We start from the raw sequence: 22,946 nt of genomic DNA on the forward strand, positions 1-22,946 counted from the left end.
ACGCGGAGCGCCTCGAGCCTCGCCCCGTGTCCCTCGAGGAGCAATTAAACTGAATATCTGACGATCGCTAAAGCCTCGAACACTGCGCTAAATCTTGCGCTCAGGCGACTTTTGCGCCACTTTGGCGCCCCAACCCAATTTCTAGGCCTATATGTCTCATGATGTAATTTCAAGGCCATTCATGGGAGACTACAGTTCACCTCCATCCCAGCATGTAAACACCTCTTGAATAACTCCAGAGTTTTTGCCTCCATTAACTCACCAGGGAAGCCATTTCAGGTATTAAACACTCTCAGTGTGAAGAAGAGCTTTCTGTCATTAGTAATGAACTCACCCCTCTTTATACCCTTGTCCTGCAGTCGTGGTTTAACTTGAAATAGTGCTCTAGATTTACCTTATCTATTCCCCACAGTGTCATATACCTCTATAGGATCCCCCATTACTCAGCTCCTTTCAAGGCGGGAGAGTCGAGTCTTCAAGCCTATGCTCGTAATTTAATTCCCGAACATGAGGGATCAGCCTGCTAGTCCCTCTGCAAAAATTTCAGGGCTTCACTAGATCATACCTTCAAAAGCGCTTCAAGCTCTTGGGGGTTTAGTGATCTCATTAAAAGTGGAAAGTGGAAAATAATGTAACCACACTTTCAAATTAACGATAAACTATATTGTGCATGAGTAGATTTAAAGAAAATAAAAAAGTGAATGGAAGGGGGTTGGATTATTGGCCTGTGCTGAATTAGCTCACTTCAGCCAGGACACCATAGGGCCATTACAATTGGCCCTGAGGCCCTTGGGTAATAGAGAGGGAAGCCAGGGTTCAGAAATTGATCAATAAGATCATAAATACTGCATAATTAAAATATGAAGGGTCTGGATACATTAACCTAACTTTCCCTTTCAGATGCTGTGTATTTCGAGCATTTTCTTTAGTATTTTTGAATTAAGCAGTCGGGTAAAAATTAGGCCAATTTTGAGGATCAACATCCCGCATCCAAAGTCATCTGACCCGATATTGTGTCGGGTCATTTTTCAGGGGTCCCCATCGACTGCCTAAAACAGGCGTTAGCCCCCCCTATATATGTAAATGAGGGACCTAACGCCTGGTTTAGGTTCCCTGGCAGAAATTGGTTTGGGATAAGAGAAGCAGACGCCGGGCCTGCTCCACTCGGAATTCTTCAAAGGTGAAGTGTTTCTCTTTCAATTTTAAAGCAGGATTGCTCTTCCCACTCCACTGTACTCCCGATCACCCACCCCCCACTCCCCCACCCCCATTGCCGCTCCACGCCCACTCCTGGGACTTAACTAAGGGCCGTTGTATTAAATGAGCGAACTGCCTATGGAGGCACACCAGCTGCAGGCAGCTCACCCAAATAATGTCAGTGATGCCCAAGGCCCAATTTCAGGCTGGCTTAGTGCCTCCTTGTTGGGGCAGGCACTCCATGCTCACCGTCCATTTCAGCCACCCGAAAATGAGCACAAAGGAGTTTCTAACCCATTGGCTCTTTGGAATAATCAATTCATTTTATTTTTATTTCTTCTCACCAATTTTTTTCACCTCCTACCCAGAAGATGTTGACTCTCTGCTGAGGTAAGGATGTACATTTGCCCTCTGGCACCTTATTTCTTTTTTATTAATGGGATGTGCGCGTCTCTGGCAAGGCCAGCATTTATTGCCCATCACTAATTGCCCTTGAGAAGGTGGTGGTGAGCTGCCTTCTTGAACTGCTGCAGTCCGTGTGGTGAAGGTACTCTCACAGTGCTGATAGGTAGGGAGTTCCAGGATTTTGACCCAGTGACGATGAAGGATTGGCAAAATATTTCTAAGTCAGGATGGTGTGTGACTTGGAGGGGAACTTGGAGGTGGTGGTGGTCCCATACGCCTGCTGCCCTTGTCCGTCTAGGTGGTAGAGCTTTGGGAGGTGCTGTCGAAGAAGCCTCGGTGAGTTGCTGCCGTGCATCTTGCAGATGTCCACTTGTCCAAGGGGCCAAATATTCATGAGTCTACACAATCAGTGTTTGGAAAACATTCAAAGTTGGAAAGACATCACAGACAACCCCAGTGGTGCCCTTACCTAACATCCACACCAATACACTTTCTTGCTGGGGTCGCTGGATTGGGGCTGATTTTCCCCTCCCCAAAATAAGGGCACTGAGGCCAATCATGATGTTCCTTCTGCCATCCTGGGTGAGATCAACTGACATTAAAGACCATGGATTGAGCCAGTGACCTTTCTGGTTTGTGCGGCTCAACCACTCGCCAAATTAACTCACTGAGCCATTGGAGGAACTTGGAATGAGCAATTCTTAGCCATGTACTCTTACTTTCTTCTAGGGTGCTAAAGGACAGCTTGGTGTTGCTGGACCACCAGGATATCCTGGAGAACAGGTGAGAGAGTTTGTAGATATTTTCTATCCAACTGAACCTTACCATATTATTAGATTAAAAAATGAACATGAATTATCATTTGAGTCATCGAACATTAGGACTGAGTGACCACTATGATACTTCCCTTTTAAAGTTTTCTTGTTTTTTTTTGCCAAATCAAAGCAGGGCCAATTTTTTTTTTAAACAGTTCGATGGTTATATTGAGCCATAATTTTGCCGTAGCAGGGCATCTAACAGTGTCTGCCATTCATTAGACTTGCCCCAGCATGTTTAAGTTTTTATGTTTTTTGCGTGGGAAGTTGCTGAATGTGCGAGCTGATGCCATCGCAGTGAGGGAAACCGAGCATCTGGGACCTGAGTGAATGGGGCAAGCAGCTGTGTATCTCCCTAACCAATGAGATTGAAGAATTGTAAAATTAACAGCGCAAGGACTGAGAAGGAAGTGTAAATTAGAGTAGGTGAATTCAATGTCAAATCAGGTACAGAAAGAAAAGTAAAGGGAGGGAAAGCATATTGGATTAAGAGCGAGAGAGAAAACAGAGGCAGAAAAGTTTACGGGCTAGATTTTCAGTATAGACAGTTTTGGGGCGCTAACCTTAGCGCCCGCCCGAAGTTAGCGCCCGCCCCAAAGTAGCGCCCCGTTGCCGGAAATTCAGTGGCTTCGCCCTAAGAGGTTGGTGGAGCGCTAAAAGAGGCGTTCCACTACTATCTTTAGGCGCTAAGCCGGCGGTGCAGAGCGCAACACCCGAGCTCGGGCGCAGCGCACGGCAGACACTCTGGTGCCAGTGAGCTCTTAAAGGGGAAGGGTGTTATTCTCAAAGGCAGAGTCTGGGGGGGGAAACAGGAGGAGGAGGAGGAGGAGGAGGGAAACATAAATACACCGTTCACAACAACACACTGGATCCTTCCACACAACACATGCAGACTGCCTGTTATAGTGCAGGAGGGGTGCCCTTTAATTTGCGCTCCCCAGGGTGTGTAGCGTTCCATTTTACAAACGCTCTGGACGCCAGCCGCACAATGGGGCGGTCCGACTGAAGTTTGGATTCGGGGCGGCCAAAGGGCGTTGCACGAGGATGTGACGTCATTTTCTGCGCGCGCATCCGGGCGGCCGCTGAACTTTGCGCCGGCGCTAACGGGCAACTTAATTTGGGGCGTGGCGCAAACTGCGCTGCGCCCAGGCGCTACACGCATAGCGCCCGAAAATCACTTCTCTTAAGGCGCTAACTGCTGGCGCAAGCAACTGAAAATCTAGCCCTACATTTTTAAAATGCCAAACAACAATTAAAGCCTGACAGAATGAGACTCCACACTTGTAATGGTTAATTTTCAGTGCCATATAGGTTGACAGGCAATAATTAAGACTTACCACACCATCAAATTGTACTTACACTGGAATGAACAAGCCCTAAGTATCTGTGGCAAATTTAGTTTGCATCTACCGCACAATTACAGCAACTTCATGCCATTCAATGCATTTCAACGGAGGGAGCTGAGGCAGCGAGAAAGACTGGAACATGTGCCTAGCAGGAGGAGGAGGGCCATCAGGGCTCTCAACAGGAGGCCTTACACTCCGAGGGAAAGGACAAAGAGGAAGACGAAGAGGACAAGGAGAAGGAGGAACAGGAGCGAGGGACGTGGCAGCCACTCAATCGGCCTTCCGGAAGGGTGGTCCGTGATCATAAGAACATAAGAAGTAGGAGCAGGAGTTGGCCATACGGCCCCTCGGGCCTGCTCCGCCATTCAATAGGATCATGGCTGATCCGAATCTGGACTCACGTCCACTTCCCTGCCCTCTCCCCGTAACCCCTAATTCCCTTATCTGCTAGGAAACTGTGTATCTCCGATTTAAATTTATTTAATGTTGCAGCTTCCACAGCTCTCTGGGGTAGCAAATTCCATAGATTTACTACCCTCTGAGTGAAGAAGTTTCTCCTCATCTCAGTTTTGAAAGGGCAGCCCCTTATTCTAAGATTATGCCCCCTAGTTCTAGTCTCACCCATCAGTGGAAACATCCTCACCGCATCCACCCGATCAAGCCCCCTCACAATCTTATGTGTTTCGATAAGATCACCTCTCATTCTTCTGAACTCCAATGAGTAGAGGCCCAACCTACTCAACCTTTCCTCATACGTCAACCCCCTCATCTCCGGAATCAACTGAGTGAACCTTCTCTGAACCGCCTCAAGAGCAAGTATATCTTTTCTTAAATATGGAAACCAAAACTGCACGCAGTATTGTAGGTGTGGCCTCACCAATACCTTGTATAACTGCAGCAAGACTTCCCTGTTTTTATACTCCATCCCCCTTGCAATAAAAGCCAAGATTCCATTGGCCTTCCTGATCACCTGCTGCACCTGCATACTAACTTTTTGTGTTTCATGCACCAGGACCCCCAGATCCCTTTGTACTGTAGCACTTTGCAGTTTCTCTCCATTTAGATAATAACTTGCTCTTTGATTTTTTCTGACAAAATGCATAACCTTACACTTTCCAATATTATATTTCATCTGCCAAATCTCTGCCCACTCACTTAGTCTGTCTATGTACTTTTGCAGGTTTTTTATGTCCTCCTCACTCACTGCTTTTCCTCCCACCTTTGTATCGTCGGCAAACTTGGATATGTTGCACTCGGTCCCTTCCTCCAAATCGTTAATATAGATTGTAAAGAGTTGGGGTCCCAGCACTGACCCCTGTGGAACACCACTAGTTACTGATTGCCAGCCCGAGAACGAACCAACTCTTTGTTTTCTGTTAGATAGCCAATCTTCCACCCATGCCATATATTACCCCCAATCCCATGATTTTTTATCTTGATCAGTAATCTTTTGTGTGGAACCTTGTCAAATGCCTTTTGGAAGTCCAAATACACTACATCCACTGGTTCCCCTTTATCCACCCTGTATGTTACGTCCTCAAAGAATTCGAGCAAATTTGTCAAACATGACCTCCCCTTCCTAAAACCATGCTGACTCTGTCCTATTAAATTATGTTTATCCAAATGCTCTGTTACTGTTTCCTTAATAATGGACTCCAACATTTTGCCAACCACAGATGTTAGGCTAACTGGTCTATAGTTTCCAGCTTTTTGTCTACTTCCCTTCTTAAATAAGGGTGTTACATTAGCAGTTTTCCAATCTGCCGGGACCTTTCCTGAGTCCAGGGAGTTTTTGAAAATAATCACCAATGCATCCACAATCCCTACCGCCACTTCTCTCAAGACCCTAGGATGTAGGCCATCAGGTCCAGGGGATTTATCCGCCTTAAGTCCCATTATTTTACCGAGAACCATCTCCTTAGTGATTTTAATCGTGTTTAGCTCCTCCCCCCCCCCACATTGCCCCCTGTTTGTCCAGTGTTGGGATATTTTTAGTGTCCTCTACTGTAAAGACTGATACAAAATATTTGTTCAGCGTCTTTGCCATCTCCATGTTCCCCACCACTAGTTTCCCGGTCTCATCCTCTAAGGGACCAACGTTCACTTTAGCCACCCTTTTTCTTTTTATATAGCTGTAGAAACTCTTGCTATCTGTTTTTATATTTTTTGCTAGTTTACTTTCATACTATCTTACCTTTCTTAATTAATCTTTTAGTTATTGTTTGCTGGCTTTTAAATGCTTCCCAATCTTCTATCCTCCCACTAGATTTGGCTACTTTATATGCCCTTGTTTTCAGTCGGATACTATCCTTTATTTCTTTACTAAGCCATGGATGGCTGTCTTTTCTTTTACTCCCCTTTTTCCTCAGTGGAATATATTTGTCTTGAAAGATGTGAAATATCTCCTTGAATGTAGACCACTGCTCTTGTACCGTCTTACACTTTAATCTGTTTTCCCAGTCCACTTTAGTCAATTCTACTCTCATACCTTCATAGTCTCCTTTATGTAAGCTCAGTACGCTGGTTTGAGATGCAACTCTCTCACCCTCAAACTGAATTTGGAATTCAACCATATTATGGTCACTCATTCCAAGGGGATCCTTTACTAGGACATTTTTTATTAATCCTGTCTCATTACACAGGACCAGATCTAAGATTGCCTGCCCCCTGGTTGGTTCAGTTACATACTGCTCAAGGAACCCATCCCTAATACACTCTATGAACTCTTCCTCAAGGCTGCCATGCCCAATTTGATTAGTCCAGTCAATATGAAAGTTAAAATACCCCATGATTATAGCTGTTCCCTTATTACAAGCCCCAACTATTTCCTGATTTATACTCCGACCAACAGAGTTGCAACTGTTAGGAGGCCTATAGACTATGCCCACTAATGACTTTTTCCCCTTATTATTCCTTATCTCCACCCAAACTGTTTCACTAACCTGATCCTTTGACCCAATCTCATTTCTGACTATTGCAGTGATTTCATCCTTGATTAACATAGCAACCCCACCTCCCTTTCCTTCCTGTCTGTCCTTCCTAATTGTCAAATACCCTTGTATGTTTAGTTCCCAGTCATGATCATCTTGCAGCCATGTTTCCGTAATGGCCACCAGATCATACCCATGTGTAGTTATTTGTACCGTCAACTCGTCTATTTTGTTACAAATGCTGCGTGCATGCAGATAAAGAACTTTCAAATATGTTTTCTGACAATTTATTCCTGCTTTTACCCCTTTTACTACTTTACCTTTATCATTATACATTCTGTCCCTTCCTGACACGCTCTGGTTTTTAATTTCCCCACTGCTACCTTGCTCTATTGCCTTCTCCACTGTCATTTTTATTTTTCGCTCTCTTAAAACCTCCCCCCCCCACTAATTAGTTTAAAGCCCTCTCTACAGCCCTAGTTATTCGATTCGCCAGGATTCTAGTCCCAGCACTGGCCAAATGAAGTCCGTCCCAACGGAACAGCTCTCTCCTGTCCCAGTACTGATGCCAGTGTCCCAAGAAGCAAAACCCATTTCTCCCACACCAGTCTTTGAGCCACACATTAACTCTCTAATTTTATTTACCCTAGCCAAATTTGCACGTGGCTCAGGTAGTAATCCAGAGATTATTACCCTTGTGGTTCTGCTTTTTAATTTGGCCCCTAGCTGCTCAAACTCCCTCAGCAGAACCTCTTTCCTTGTCTTATCTATGTCGTTGGTACCAACATGGACCACGACAACTGGATCCTCCCCCTCCCACTCCAAGTTTCTCCCCAGCCCAGAGGAGATGATCGCTTCATCAGACTGCGGTTCAATTAATTAAACTCCAGATCCCCGTTGCTCACCACATCCCTATCATTCCATCCCTGTCGCAGGCCATATCACAGCGCAAAGCTGAAATGAGACACACCACAAAAGAATCCAAACTGAATTAATAAATTTATCAATAATCAGTGAACACATATTTACAACAAAAATATTAACTATTCACCCTTGTGCAATTCCTTAGTGCCTCTCATTACTGTGCCTTTGCCTACTCTAGTGCTTCTATGAAGTGTTGGCCCAATGGCTGCAGCAGGGCTGGTGGAAGGCTGCTGAGTCTCTGTGCAGGAGGCTTCAGATGGCCTTGCAGGACGCCCTCGACCAGCTCTGGGCCTGGAAAATCTGGCTGTAGACTGCACCACCTCAGCATGGGTGGCAGCAGTCTGGGCTGGCTGGATGACAGGCAGCGACAAGGGCAATGGTGGAGTGGCAGTGGTGGGAGCAGTAATGCTGTCATCCTGAGAGAGGACTGCAGGTTCCTGCTCCTCTGACCCACTGCCAAACCCCCGGAGCAGCACCTCAGCATCCCCAGTAATCTGTTGGAGCACAGATTGCTGACCTGTTGCGACACTGTGAAAGCCCTGGTCGACGGTGGTAGACCCAGCCACGATGGCAGCAGTCAGAGCTTGTGTGGCATCAAGCTGAGACTGCATGTGAGCAGTTTGAGGTTGGATGCCACCAAGCATAGACTCCATTACAGCATTAAGATGTTGCATCACTTCCACATGTGCTTCAATGGAAGCTGCCAGATCACCAATCACACGCGGCATCAGGCCTGGGTCGCCATGATCTCTCTGGGAGTCTAACATCCTTTGCAATCTGGAAATGATGGGCTCCATGGTGTGCGCAGAACCTTGTGCCGTGTTGGAGGTGGACTCCTCCGCGCTCCTTATCATTGCTGACAGGCTCTCGGGCATCCTTACCATTGCACCTATCATCTCTGTGTGCATGCCCATCACCCTCCTTCTAAACGCCTCCCCATTGAGGTCCTCATCTGAGTCCTGTGCAGCAGAACCCACGCATGAACTCACCCTCTGGGGAGCTGGCCCCGAGCTATCCTTTCACCCTGGCCTTGCTGCAGCTCACTCGTCCCCGGTGCCTCACCCTGTGCAGATCCCACTACTATACTAGCCTCTAATGAACGCGTAGTGCCAGTATCTGAGCTGGCGCCTGTGGGTGAGACATGCAGTGACACGGTGTGTTCTTCCTCCTCCTCTTCTCCCGCCTTGCTCTGAACAGTACCCTCTGGGACAGGCTGCTCAGGTGCTTGCTGATTATCTGAAAGCATAAAGGCACAAGAGTCAGGTTAAGGTGAGAGGAGGGGGCAAGGAAGGGACAAATGCATGCATACAGCATGATTAGCTTGAAAATACAAAACATTTGTGGGGTGAGGGGGAAGTGGGATGTGAGAAGAAGGAGTAGGGATGAACATACCGTTATTGTCCCCAAGGGGGTTAACGTCGCTGGTGGCCATGGCGCCCACCACCTGGCGCCCAATAATCTGCAGTACTCTATTCTCCAGCACAGGGTGTCGGTTTATCCCCCGCCTCTGTGCTCCTGATCCCTCCCGTTGCAAGAGAAAGGAAAGTGTGTGAGTGAATGTGGAGCAATGTGTTTGGGTGATGTGCCTGCCATAGTTGAATAGCTGTCATTGTGTGCAAGATGTGGTTGTGAGTGTTGGCAGGTAGAGATTGTTGGTAGGTGAGTGCTGGGGGTGTGGTGCTTTGGACAGAGTGTGAAGATTGTGGTACAGATGATGGTATGTAGCATTTGTTGAAGCATTCACTCACCCTGATCACCTGCACTGTGTGTGGGTCCTGGGGACCACAGTGCTGCCAGAGATGTGCTGCGCTACCTCCCTCCACGTGGTTCAGAAGACTTGCGGCGAGGGCCTCCTGCCACTTGACAGGTAGAGCACCGCCCTCCGTCTCTCCACAGTGAACGCCAACATCTCCAATGCTTGATCGCAGAATCTGCGGGCTCTCTCCCTGGGCCATGAGTACAGCTGCTTCAGTCCCCTGGCTCCTTCTCCTTGTCCTGCTTCTCCTTGCTGAGGCAGCTGCACAGTTGAGAATGAGGTAATGCAGCATCAATGAACCTCCCCTTTAGGTACTTAAAAAAGCCTGTGACAACCATGACTTGTGATTAGACGGCACCTGATATTGGTGCACCCTTTGAGTGCACTCTTTTGATTGTACTCCTTTGACCACCCTTTGAGTGTAACACCAATGAACTTGGGCTTTAAGATTTGAATTAAGACTCCAATCATTTTTTTGAGCAGTGAGCATGAATTTTGTATGCAGTCTAAAGCATTAGCGCCTGGTGCTGAATCTCCAACTTTTCTAATGACACCACCCATTCCTGGGCTATAATGAATTTCTAGCCCATATCTATATATGTAAACCGGTACATCTCTCTGTCTGTCTCTCTGTCTTTCTGTCTGTCCGGCTATACAATCAAAAGTTATAGAGCGTAACTACACGTATGTTATATCGAAAGAAAGCTTATCGTTAGGGGACTCTCGTAGACATATTTACTTTTTCGTCAGACAAAAATTGTTTGGACAGTATACAAAAAACTTTCAAAAATCCACTCATTAGCGGTTGACCAATCCTACAGTTCACTCACCTGATGGTTGACCAATCAGTGTGTCACGGGCGGGTCCTAACCCTCCAGTCTCCCTAAACTTCGCCACCATTTTTTCCATCCCCACAGGGACAGCAGCAGCAAAAGAAACCCACACATTGCGGCTCCCGATCCCGCTCCCGCCCCGCCGGAGCGGCAGGTAAGTTGGGCTCACTCGGGCCGTGCCTCGCAACCGCTCGGCCCGACACACACAGCGGTCGGGAGAGCTGCAGCGGCCGGCCGTCAGCCGCGCGATCCGCGGGGGAGCTCAGCTCAGGTCCGTCTCGCCCTGAGAGCCTGGCCAGGCCTCAAGCGCTAGGCCCCAGACACGCAATGGGTGGGCGACCTGCAGCTGCCGGCCGTCAATGGGGAGAGGGAGGGAGAGAGAGAGGGGACAGACACCGGCAGGCAGACCGCGCTGCCCAAAATTGCCCTGGCAACGCCGGGCACCCCGTGCTAGTTTAATATAGATGTGCTGTAGTAGTAGGAAGATCCAGTATATTTATTTGATGATGATATGAATTTGTTGCCATGTATTTAACATTTTCTATTTGTTAGGGATTGCCAGGTGAAATTGGGTTTCCAGGAAAACCAGGACCAGTGGGAAAACCGGTAAGGAATACTGACATTTTGCTGTTTTGTTGACACAAGGGGGTTGAAACCTTGCTGTGCCATATTAGTAACAAACTCACTTACTTGCTCAAATGAAATTTCTTGATTTGCAATTTTAGCAAAGATGTTAACCTATTTATTGTAATACCATTAAAATAGAAGACATTCCAATGTCTCAAAACTGATATTGCACAGCACAATTTCAACCCCAAGTTTCTTAAGTAGAAGCAAAGACAGGTGAATCATAGAACAATGGTTTGCTAAATATTAATTTACCAGTGGGACATCTTGCACCCAATCAGCACAGGCATTGGTCCCATTGCTAAATTCATGGAGCCCATTTTTTAGGCTTCCCTGGTGGATGCCTAAAATAGGCCTTGGGCCCACTGAATATATAATTTAGGGGCCTAACACCGATTAAAATTCATCAGCGACGAGCAGCATAGGCGACAGGCCTGCACTGCTCAGGATTCTTCAGCAACCTCTGCGGCTACCAACAAGAGGTAAGTTATTAAAAAAATAGCTTTTATAAAAACCCTTCTGGGGAGCCAGGAGGTGCAGGAATGCATCTCCCGGCACCACAGCTGTTCCGACGACTTAACATAAGAACATAAGGAATAGGAGCAGGAGTGGGCCATTCGGCCCCTCGAGCCTGCTCCGCCAATCAATAAGATCATGGCTGATCTTCTACCTCAACTCCACCTTCCCGCACTATCCCCATATCCAACAATCTATCGATCTCTGTCTTGAATATACTCAACGACTGAGCATCCACAGCCCTCTGGGGTGGGGAATTCCAAAGATTCACAACCCTCTAAGTGAAGAAATTTCTCCTCATCTCAGTCCTAAATGGCCAACTCCTTATTCTGAGACTGTGACCCCTGGTTCTAGACTCCCCAGCCAAGGGAAACATCCTCCCAGCATCTACCCTGTCAAGCCCTGTAAGAATTTTGGCCTAGAAATTCGGTTGGTAGCGCCAGTGATTAGCGCGTAAAGAGCCCGAGAATTTGGGCGTTACCCAATTTTCGGGCGGGCGCAGTGAATATAGTGCCACCTCCCATATTGAGTATCCTTTTAGCGCCGGCGCTAACACTTTGCGCGTGCCCGCGGGCGCAGGCAGATCATGACGTCATTTCAGTGTGCAACGCCTTTTTGGCGCCCCGGACCGGATATTCGGTGGCGCCCGCAACCATTCCACCTGGCGCTATTAGTGACAGTTGGATGGAGCGTTCCCAGGCCCTTCTCGGACTCGGGGGTGCTATTTAAAGGGGACAGCAGTAGTATAAAAGCTGCAGCCATTTGGGCTGGCCATTCTGATCATTGCTGGAGAGAGTTGCTGACCTTCTGTTGGACAGTAATTTTCTCATTGAGCCTTCGGAGGCACTGGCACTGGCAGCTTGAGGGCCCGGCTCCCGAGCTGGTGATGCAGCATCTGAAAGCAGGGAGGTGGAAGAGTGGCTTTAGCAAAAGGACAGCTTGGCAGCAAGGGATGACAGATTGCGGCAAGGCTATGACATGGGTCCACAGTGAGAAAGCATGCTGACGGGGGGAACAAGTGGAAGGAGACAGTTGTAAATGGTGAGAACCTTACTATCGCTGTCGACAATGGGGTCGGCAGCTGCAGTTGTTACAGGACCACTCAGACGTCCTCCAAGAATCTGGTGGACTCTCTCCTCGAGATCCGTGAGAGTGACCACTTGTGGAGGCCCTCCACCAGTGCAAAGCTGGTCTTTGCGAATCCTCGCCAGCTTGGACTGCAGGGGAAAGGAGGGGAAGTTATGTTACATGATGCCCTGAGTGATCATCTCATGCCCCCCATGGTGGAAGAGCCCTTATATGATGCCCTGAGTGATCATCTCATGCCCCCCATGGTGCAAGAGCCCTTACATAATGCCCTGAGTTATCATCTCATGTCCCCCATGGTGCAAGAGCCCTTACATGACGCCTTGAGTCAAATGTGCATGTGTGTGCCCAGAAAGGGCCATGGGTGCTTGCTGGCAGATGGCCAATGGGGCACAGCCCAACCTGTAGCCATAAAGTCAGGTGCAAATGAAGGGATGCAGCAGTTTGCAGAAACAACACTCACCCTCACGACCCGAGTGAAGTCGTTGAATTTCTTTCTGCATTGGACAGGGCTCCTGGTCACCATGCTGCTGGAGTTGACCCTCTGGCATACATCCCTCCAAGCGCGTCGGTAGTCCTTATGATTCGGCCTCCTGCCATTGTCTGGGTAGAGAACATCTCGACGGCGCTCCACTGCAGCCACCAATTGCTCCAGAGCCTCATTGGTGAAGCGCTCTGCTCTCTCTCTCACCTTCTCCATCTGGTCCAACTTTTTAGCACCAGAGAAGGGCCTGTGCCGATTCTGAGGCCTACAAGGCGCAGAGTCTGGATGCTGAAGCTGACTAACCCACCCCTTTAAGAGCTGGCCGGCGCCTGGAAGTCTCGTGGTCATCGGTAATTGAGAGCACCTGCGCTGCACCCGTCCACTCCGATATTGGGTTGCGCCGGACGTTTAGCGCCTTAGGAGTCCCGTGTAACACCTGAATTCGCGCCTCAATCACCTTTAGGGGCGATGCAACCCAATATCGCGCCAGGTGGCGATAAGTTGCGTCTGGCTATAAACTTTGCGCTGCGCCAATTCTAACGCCCCAAGTGGGGCTACACCCAATTTCTAGGCCTTTATGTTTCATTGACTTGAAATAATATTTCTGTCACTACATTACTTAACTGATTCCAAAACAGTGGCACTGGCAAATCCATAAAATTGATTTATTTTCCCTTCTAAATAAAACTGTTACAATTTGTTTTTAAATGGAATTTTTAAAATGGCTGGCGTCCAAAGATTAATGGAGTTAGTGATGTTAACTTAAGTATAGATTCTATAATGGAGATTAATACTCAGCATTCAAACCGGTGATCTTAAACCTATATCTACCTTTGGAAATGTCAGAGTTCCTTTATCCAGTTTAGAAGAATTAATCACAAGCTAGTCATCTTTTCTAATTTATATATTTTCAGGGCGCACCTGGGATAGATGGGAAAAATGGCTTCCCTGGACCTCCAGGAGTTAAGGCAAGTATTTTTTTCTCTCTTCTGGAAACTAAGATTGAACAAGTAGATACTATAGCTTTATAGAAAATAGACACCTTGGGGGGAATTTTAACCTAAAAAAAAGGTGGGTTGGGACGTGTGAGATGTTAACGTGTTAAAAATCTGAATCCTGACCAGAACCCACCTCCAACCCGCCCACTTCCGGTTTTAACGGATGCGGGACGGGGCCGGACAGCCAATCCACTGCCAGGAGGTGGGTCATCTATTTAAATATTATAATGAGGCTGGAAGCCTCTGCTTTATCCTCCATTTTGAATTTAACTTTAGCTGGTCGGGTTTTGCAGACCTCGTGAAACCCGCCAGCTGAAGCATGGTGAGGACTGCTGGATCGAGGAGGTAAGTGCCTTTACACTTAGCTCCTGAATCCAGCGTCCCTGCGAACGAAAACCCTGCCACAAGACCTCCGATTCCACCCCAGGCCGCCAATCCCCTCCCACCATGAGACCTCCGATTCCCCCCAGGCCTCCGATCCCCCCCAGGCCTCCGATCCCCCCCCCACCATGAGACCTCCGATTCCCCCCCAGGCTTCTGATCCCCCCCACCACGAGACCTCCGATTACACCCCAGGCCTCTGATTCCCCCCGCCCCGCCTCCTATCGCCCCAAATGAGGCCTCAGATCCTACCCACGAGGCCTCCCCCACCTGCTCCTCCAACCCCCCCCCCCCCCGCCCCTGCTCCTCCAGCCCCCAATCCTCACCTAACCCCCCTGCTCCTCTGGCTGCCCGATCCTCACCCAACCCACCCCCCTCCCCGCCGCCGCTCCTCCGGCCCCTGATCCTCACCCGACTTCCCCACATCCTGCACCTCCGGCCCCCAATCTTCTTCCCCCCACCCCTGTGCTGGTCCCGGCCCACCCCTGCTCCGCCAGCCGCTCCCCAGCCCACACGCGATCCCTCCCTCCCTTCTCTGTGTTTCACAGGCCTACCTGCCCAGAGCCAGCCAGCCTCTCAATCTGGCTGGCTGTGGGTGGGAAACAGAGGTTTCCAATGCAAGTCAGGCCCTGCCATTAAATTCTCCCGGGTTTCCCAACCGTCTCGAAGACCCCCGCTCCCAACCCGCCTTCCCCCATTAAAATTCAGCCCCTAAAGGCTGACGTTGCATTGTCCAATATTCGAGAGCAATTTGTTAACGTATTGGCATGAAATTCCCTTTTCCATTATTTAAATGAAGATGTTAGCCTGTTTAAATATTTTTGTTATCGTATTGAACAAGGTGCTTTCAATCCTTTGGTCTCCTTCATCGAGTTGTTGTGTCGGTCATATATCGGGATCCTTAAACACTCCAACACATGCATTATTTAAAAATAAACTTCCTTACATAAACTTGAAAACAAACTCTCCCATTTATGCCTTTTCTGGTCAAAAACACTAAATACCAGTAGTGTTTGTCTTTAATAACATTTTTCATGCCAGTTATCTCCCACTCCCTAAGGAATCAACCAGTTCTCTGACACCTCATTCAAATGACTATTAACTTCTGGGTATATCTTGACAGTGAATATTAACAGCCTATTTACCCATAGGTATAGAGGCATTTCTGTCTAATGCTGCAATCGTTTTGGGCATTAGCTCAATGCTAAAAGTGCAATACAAAATAGAAAAATTGGCATTGGCACCCTTAGTGAGAAATGTGTGGTATTGCAGTGTGAATGTGTTAGGTGGGGTCTAAGAGCAATCTATACAATCCCCTCTGTTGAAGACTGATTAATAATCATACGTGGGTGCATTTGAGTGTGCATGTGCAGAATTCGGCCTTCCCAACTTAACAGCAGTGCAAACTGGGAGTGAATGTATAGCTGTCATTGCCTTGCTCCCAAAAAAGAAAGTACAATGGCCCGGATATTCTGATCCCTTCCGGTGTGTACGCGCTGTGTACACACCCATAGGGACATCGGAAATGTCGGTTTCAGGCATGCACGGCGCATGCGCTGAAAACCGGCATTTCCGATCTGTCAAGAATGCTCTTGACAGATCGGACGCCTGCCCTGGTGAAGGGCCTCTGCGGGCGGATAATTCCGCTTTCTGGAGACCCTCTGCCCTCAGAAAACCCTTACAATTCTTACGCCTGGTAAAAGCAGGTGTAAGGCCTGCTTTTACCAGGATAAGAGTTGAAAAAAGTTTTAAAAAACATTTTTCACTGATTTAATCATTTAAAAATACTTTTACGAAAAGGCAAGTTTATTTTTAGCCCCGTAAAAAACTTTAAATATTTTTTTCAAAAAATTAAATTTTTGTTTAAAATATTTAATGTATTGTAATTTCAACTAATTTAAGAAAGGTGATGGTTTTTCTTTAATTTATTTAAAGTTTTACTGTGTTTTTGGGGTGATCTCCATTCATATATTTGACAGGTCTATCTGTCAAGTGTATGAAGGGAGATTCCCTTCTATTGGCTCCCCATGGCCCACGTGATCCCAGGGACACTGCGAACTGCCTGTGCCTGTGGGATACGTGGGCCTTGCGCACTTGGAGTTTGGAGAGGCCCAGGATCGGAAGTGTCCGGACTTCGGGAACCCTCAGGGAAGTTCGTAGATTTTTCCAGATCGGAGGCCTCCACACACAGGAGGCCTCCAATCGGAAAATACGGCCCATTAAATCTGCTTACCCTTTCTCTGCTGGCTAGCTCACCAACTTGTCCAGCCAGCTTTCTAGATGCTGATGTATTGACTTCATTAAGTTCCACAGATTGTTCCAGTCAGTCACATGTTTTGTACACCTTGAGGAACCTTCCAAATTGTTAAACAGTATTGATTCTTGCTGAGCAACACAATCTCTTCTTTCTCTTCTCACAATAATACACTATACTGTTGAATCTCAAATCTAGTTATTGTACATTTCCTACGTTACGACAATGACTACATTTCAAAAGTACTTCATTGGTTGCAAAGCACTTTGGGACATCCTGAGGTCACGAAAGGCGTTATATAAATGCAAGTCTTTCTTTCATTCTTTAAACTACCTTGTCCTCATCCTCACTGACCTATACTAGGTTGCTGTCGCCCAATGCATTAAATTAAAAATTCTCATCATTCTCTTATAATCCCGACATCTTCACACCAGCTCCAGCTTATATCACCTTCAGCAGTCTTTGATTCAAGCCTTTTGTGTATTTCCTCCCCATCCCTTCACCCCAGCATTGGTGGTAGAGCATTCAGCCGCCTCAGACCCACTTGCTGGAAATTCTTTCATTTATCCCTCCAACTTTCCCTTTCACTTTTAAAAACCTACTCAAAACTCACCTTTTCAACCCAAACTTTCATTCACGCTTCCTAATCTCTCCCGCCGTAGTTCACTCTTTGTTGTCCTATCTACCTTCATTCTGAAGTATCTTGGGAAGTTTTTATTTTACTTTAAACACAGTACAGTAAACTCTTTTGTATCCGGCACCTATGGAACCAGGATGGTGCCGATTGATGAAAAATTCCGGATAACAAAGGTAGGCAATTTTTAACATAAAAAAATAAAAACCACTGACTAACTCGGCCACCGCGGGAAACTTGGACTCGGAAAAACGAAAAATGGATGGATTTGGCAAGATTACCGGTTATCTATTTTGCCGGTTATTAAAGAATTCCGCATGATTAAGTGCCGTTTAAACAAGAGTTTACTGTATATATAGTAATTTCCATGGATGTTCTACCAATCTCCCACCATAACTTTGGCAGAAGATCAGCAGAAACCCTGGAGAAAAGATGTCAACAGCAGAAATTCTACCCCCGTTGATTTGAAAGGTTGCTTGCCAGCTTTTAATTGATCATAACATCCAGTGCATAAGCCAGATTTTTACAACCATCAAATACGGGGCTGTGATTTGTATACTAATGCAAACAACATTTTTTTTGGAATAGTCGTGATATTTTATACCAGCACAGGCTGTACACCAGATATTACAGTAAAATAATATTGACTGCTTGAAGCGCAATGGATTAGAACAGTCATTGTCAATGATCCCTGCAGAATATATCCCAGATTTACTCTGCTTTCACCTTTGACTAACACAGGGAGAAGCTGGAGAACAAGCACAGGATGGTTTCCCTGGAAAACCTGGTGAAGTGGTAGGGGGAAAGATATGGATTTATTTATTCCTGCTTAATATTTATTTTGAATGCACGAAACGGTTCCTTTTCACTGTGGCGGGGAAGTTGCTGGTGTATGTTTTACCCTTCGATTCCTTGTTGAACAGGGAGAAACCGGGTTGCCAGGTATCGCAGGGCCCAGTGGACAAAAGGTAAGGAAAGGCTTTCAGCTACACTCACAGTTCTGAATGGATTTGTTCACACTTCTTTAACTAGTGAGCATGTAATGTCTTCCTCATCTCTGACTCCCAAATTTTCAAACAGTGGCAGGATGTCTTACTAGAGTTATACAGGGCCTTGGTGAGACCACACCTGGAGTACTGTGTGCAGTTTTGGTCTCCTTACCTAAGAAAGGATATACTTGCCATAGAGGGAGTGCAGCGAAGGTTCACCAGACTGATTCCTGGGGTGGCAGGACTGTCGTATGAGGAGAGATTGGGTCAACTAGGCCTGTATTCACCAGAGTTTAGAAGAATGAGAGGGGGTCTAATTGAAATGTATAAAATTCTGATAGGGCTAGACAGACTGGATGCAGGGAGGATGTTTCCCCTGGCTGGGGGGTCTAGAACAAGGGGTCACAGTCTCAGGATATGGGGTAGGACATTTAGGACTGAGATTAGTAGAAATTTCTTCACTCAGAGGTGGTGACCCTATTGAATTCTCTACAATAGAAGGCTGTGGAGGCTAAGTCACTGAATATATTTAAGAAGGAGATACAGGAAACTTTGTGTTATCCGGAGGCTAAATGTCTGGCAAGCTCGAGCCACCGGCAAAAATCAGGAACCGTTTTGTTAGGTTTTTTTTCTTCTCGTGGCTTTTTTTTCAACAGTCAGGCTCTGTAAAGTCTCTGTAGCTTAGCAACAGCTTCAGAGAGACGCTCCCAAGGTACGGGCCGACTGTTTAGAAGCTGTTGCTAAGCAACAGTGCTTGTTGTCAGATACAGAGATGAAAAGCTCCGTATGCTTCAACATTAACGCTGGTGTGTCCGGCAGTTTTGAGGGAACGGCAACAGCTCGGTCCCGTCGGTGCCGGATAGCACAAAGTTTCCTGTAGATAGATTTCTAGACACAAAAGTCATCAAGGGGTATGGGGAGAGAGCGGGAATATGGTATTGAGATAGAGGATTAGCCATGATCATAGCAGGCTCAAAGGGCCGAATGGCCTAGTCCTGTTCCTATTTTTCTATGTTCAAAAGCCCCATTGTGGCTCCCCCGTTTCCCAGTGCAGCTGTAGAGTGATCCTGACCACATAGGTCCCAGGTTCAATCTCTGGCCAGTACTGAGCTAGATGATGCGATCAATTGCTGTGGGTAGGTGTCTGTCAGAGGTTAGGCAGCTCCATACTGGAAGTGTAGGGAATTCCCTTGGCTGCTCCTGCTTGTATCTTGTTGGCTGTCTTAGAGCAGTAGATGGAGGCTCACCCACCTGACAGAGAAAACAAAAGCTGATAAATACTTTGATAAAGAAAATTGTCACCTTTCAGAAGCTGGCTGAAGGCATGCAGATCAGATGAACCAATGTGATTTGCATCAGAGGGAATTTCAATGTAACATTCTTACCTTTCAATCAAAACCACAATCTTTCCACATTTAAATTTATTTTGTTCAGGAGTTGTTTTTTTTTTGTTTCTCCCTCCCCTATACCATGGTAGGAACCATTTCCCTGACCGACAGGCCAGATAGCATGCTCCAAAGTCAGTCGTCAATCAGCTGCTTCTGATCAGTGGTTGTGGGCAAGTGTCAAGCAAAGATCAAGCACCTTCACCAGGAACTTGTCTGTTGGCTTTCATGTCCTGGGGGAACAATTCCTCTGTTCACTAATTCTAATAAAATCTAAGCAACGTGTAAATAAAATGTATATGATTTTAACCGAGAGAACCTCCCCAAACCTCCTCCTCCCCGTCCCCCATCCCACCACCCCCAACCCTCCACCCACATGGTAGCCTCTGCATTAGCTTGGCTGTGATTGGGCAAATTAGGAATTGTGTACATGAATTCACATCTTGCTGTTTTATAGCCCAATATGTTGCTACATATCCCTTCTATACTTGGTCATTTAACTGGTTAAACATCAGTACTATTTTTTTACTAATTCTAATTTCTTTCAGTCCCTCATTCTCGCTAGAGCCTTGGTTCTCCACTAATTCCGGGAAGTTTTTTGCATTTTTTCCGTGCAGTCAGCCACAAAGTATTTGTTTAATTTCTCTGCCATTGCCTTATTCCCCATTATAATTTCTCCTGTCTCAGCCTGTAAGGGACCCACATTTACTTTCACTAATCTTTTCTTATTTTACACACCTATAGAAGCTTTTACAGTCTGTTTCTATTTTACCTTTCTTTATCAATTTTTATTAAATGTAAAGGCACATTGTAGCTCTGCCCTTATATTTACATGAGTCCAGTCGTCCTTGGTTGCTAATAAAAAGGTATAGTTAAAAGCTTGGCAAATGTTAAATAGTATGACTGTAAGCACATGCAGTGCAGAGCTGAAGTTCTCTACCACTTTCTGTTGGTACAAAAGAGCTGGTAGCCAAAACGGCTTATAATTTTGAAACTGAGAAGCCCAAATAATGAAGAATGACTAAAGAAAGGCACCATTCAATTGTTTCACTTTAATGTAGTGCGGTTTACTTTCATTTCCTGTTTGGCATATTTGATATCTGTTTAAGCCATGCACGTAGTGAATTTTTACATGCATGCTATTTATCTGACTCTTTTCAGGGAGAATCTGGTCTTCCAGGATCACATGGACTACCGGGCTCAAGGGGATTAAATGGGGAGAAGGTCAGTGGCTTTGTTTCATTCTTTTATAGACTGGATGGCACATTATATTAAGTTAAAGATCTATGGCATGGGCTTAAATCCAACCAGAGCTAATTATTAGGAAGACCAAAGCTGTTAACTTCAGCCTCCTCCGCCACAAACTCCATAACCTCGCCACCAACTGCAATCCCTTCACGGCCACTGTCCCAGATTGAGCCAGACTGTAGGGGGGCATCCTTTACCTGGTTTACGGTAATTTACCTTCCTTTACCTGGTTTACGGTAATTTACCTGGTCAAGCAGCCTTTTTTTCCACAGACTGAGACCAATACCAATCAGCGGTTTCGAATCGCTAAACCCACCCTTCCAGTTCTGACTGGAGGAACTTATAATTAATGATATACTAAAACGGACAAAATGGTCTGGATGCGAGAAAGTCAAACTTTATTAAACTAAAGAAACTACACCACGATTAAAGTAATCACTGTAAAATTGCTTAAATAGGGGAGGGAAAAATGGACACAATGAGGAAAACGACTAAAATAACAATTTTAACAAAATTCCCACTTTGCCCCCACCACTAAGCCTATCCTAAGTTGCCTTGTGGAAGGCCAGAAAAATATATGCTCACCACTTGCAATGCTAGCTCCGTGCCCTACAAGATCTTCACTGTCCCGAAGTAGAGAAAACACCCCAGTGTTTTAAAAGCAAACTGCTGGTGTTTTTACATCTTCAGACAGACTTCCACGCTGTAGAGAGAGGCACACGGAGGTAAGCCAGAGAGAGAGAGATGCTTCTCAGAAGCTACCTTTATATACCCCAATTTTGGGGCCGAGATGTTCCCGCTCAAATCCAAGTTCATCTGGCTAAAACAAAAGGGATCCAACTGCCCTATTGTCTGGGATGGGTTTCGAATAAAACTTGGAGTGGTTTGAATGTGTCTTCATACTGGGGCCGAAATGTTCCCGCCCACATCCGGAGTTTTCTGGGCTAACAAAAGGGATACAACTGCCCCATTGTCAAGTAATGGGTGATTCAAACCCATTCATTCTTAAACTGTTTCTTCCTCGGTGTGAGTGTCTTTTTCAAATGTCTGTGTTGAGCCTTTGAACCATCTCCATTCACCCTGATGGGTTTTGAATGGGGCTGTATTACTATGTAAACAGAAACCCATTCATTGTGGTCAGTCGAAACCGCAGCCTAAGTGGATAATCGTTTGTGTCAACATTCAGCAGTTTCTGTAAACAAACATCTTGTCTCTGGAGGGAGGGGAAACTCCCCCTTTTGATTGACAGAATTTGACTGCCACTGCTTCACAGACACAAAAAGCCGCTTCCTTTGTCCTTGGCCACACATTCCAACGGCCATTTTATCCCTGGGCAATTTACCAACCTCAAGAGTGCAATTTTTAAATAAAATGTACTGTCTTAAAGTGTGCAAAATTTTCCCACAAAGTTCCTCGATTCCGGTGTTGTCCACGTGCCGCCCAGCTCAACGCAGCCCCCCTGCGATTCTGGGTATGTTTTAAAACATTGTCCAACCCAGAGGCAATTTAAAATCACACAAAGTCTTCGTCCACGATGTGGATTAATATTTCCTGATCTTCGGGGACTGGGGGGATTTTGCGAACCCCTACATTCCTCCCTTTGGGTACTTCCAACTTGCTTGTAGTATCCACTTGAAGAAGTGAGCACCATTTTCCGACCCCCGACAAACAACCATCCCCTGTATTTACGTATAGCTACCTATTACTGATTCCCCGACCCGTCTATTCCCCTCAAATCCGAGAAAAAAAACCGTGGTACGGTAGGCATCCACAGATACATCAACTACAAAATGTTACAATAAGGGGACTCATACCCCTGCACCACTTGTTACATTATAACATATTACAAAATGTTGCAATCTTGGTTATACAATGTAATCAAAATGATTCCAAGCACGGAGAGTGTCCTACGCCTCTGCACCACTTGGAACTGTAAAACAAAATACAAAAATCTCCATTAAATATTTGAAACAAAATGCTGAAATAAACCCCGACCATCACGTGCCAATGATGGGTCGCGAAATTCGAGTGGATATTGCTCCTCCCACCCGGGCAGTAAATGTTCCTTCCACCCCCCTCCCCTTTAATGGTCTTAAACTTTTTAAACATACAGAATGGATTTTTACAGAACAGTCTGA

General features: G+C 46.3%; 1 protein-coding gene across 1 annotated transcript in view; it reads left to right on the plus strand.

Moving 5' to 3' along the window:
- The window catches only part of col22a1 (collagen, type XXII, alpha 1), a 407,180-nt gene that overhangs the window by 283,278 nt on the left and 100,956 nt on the right, over positions 1-22,946 (plus strand). Inside the window, exons 22-27 of the mRNA XM_085992460.1 lie at positions 2,332-2,385; positions 10,759-10,812; positions 13,834-13,887; positions 17,928-17,981; positions 18,110-18,154; positions 20,722-20,784. Of these exons, the coding sequence (XP_085848586.1) occupies positions 2,332-2,385; positions 10,759-10,812; positions 13,834-13,887; positions 17,928-17,981; positions 18,110-18,154; positions 20,722-20,784 (324 nt within the window). The remainder of the gene's footprint in view (positions 1-2,331; positions 2,386-10,758; positions 10,813-13,833; positions 13,888-17,927; positions 17,982-18,109; positions 18,155-20,721; positions 20,785-22,946) is intronic.

Source organism: Somniosus microcephalus, chromosome 7 (assembly GCF_052327205.1).
Source record: "Somniosus microcephalus isolate GS21.2 chromosome 7, FLI_Smic_1.0, whole genome shotgun sequence".
Classification (NCBI taxonomy): Eukaryota; Metazoa; Chordata; class Chondrichthyes; order Squaliformes; family Somniosidae; genus Somniosus; species Somniosus microcephalus.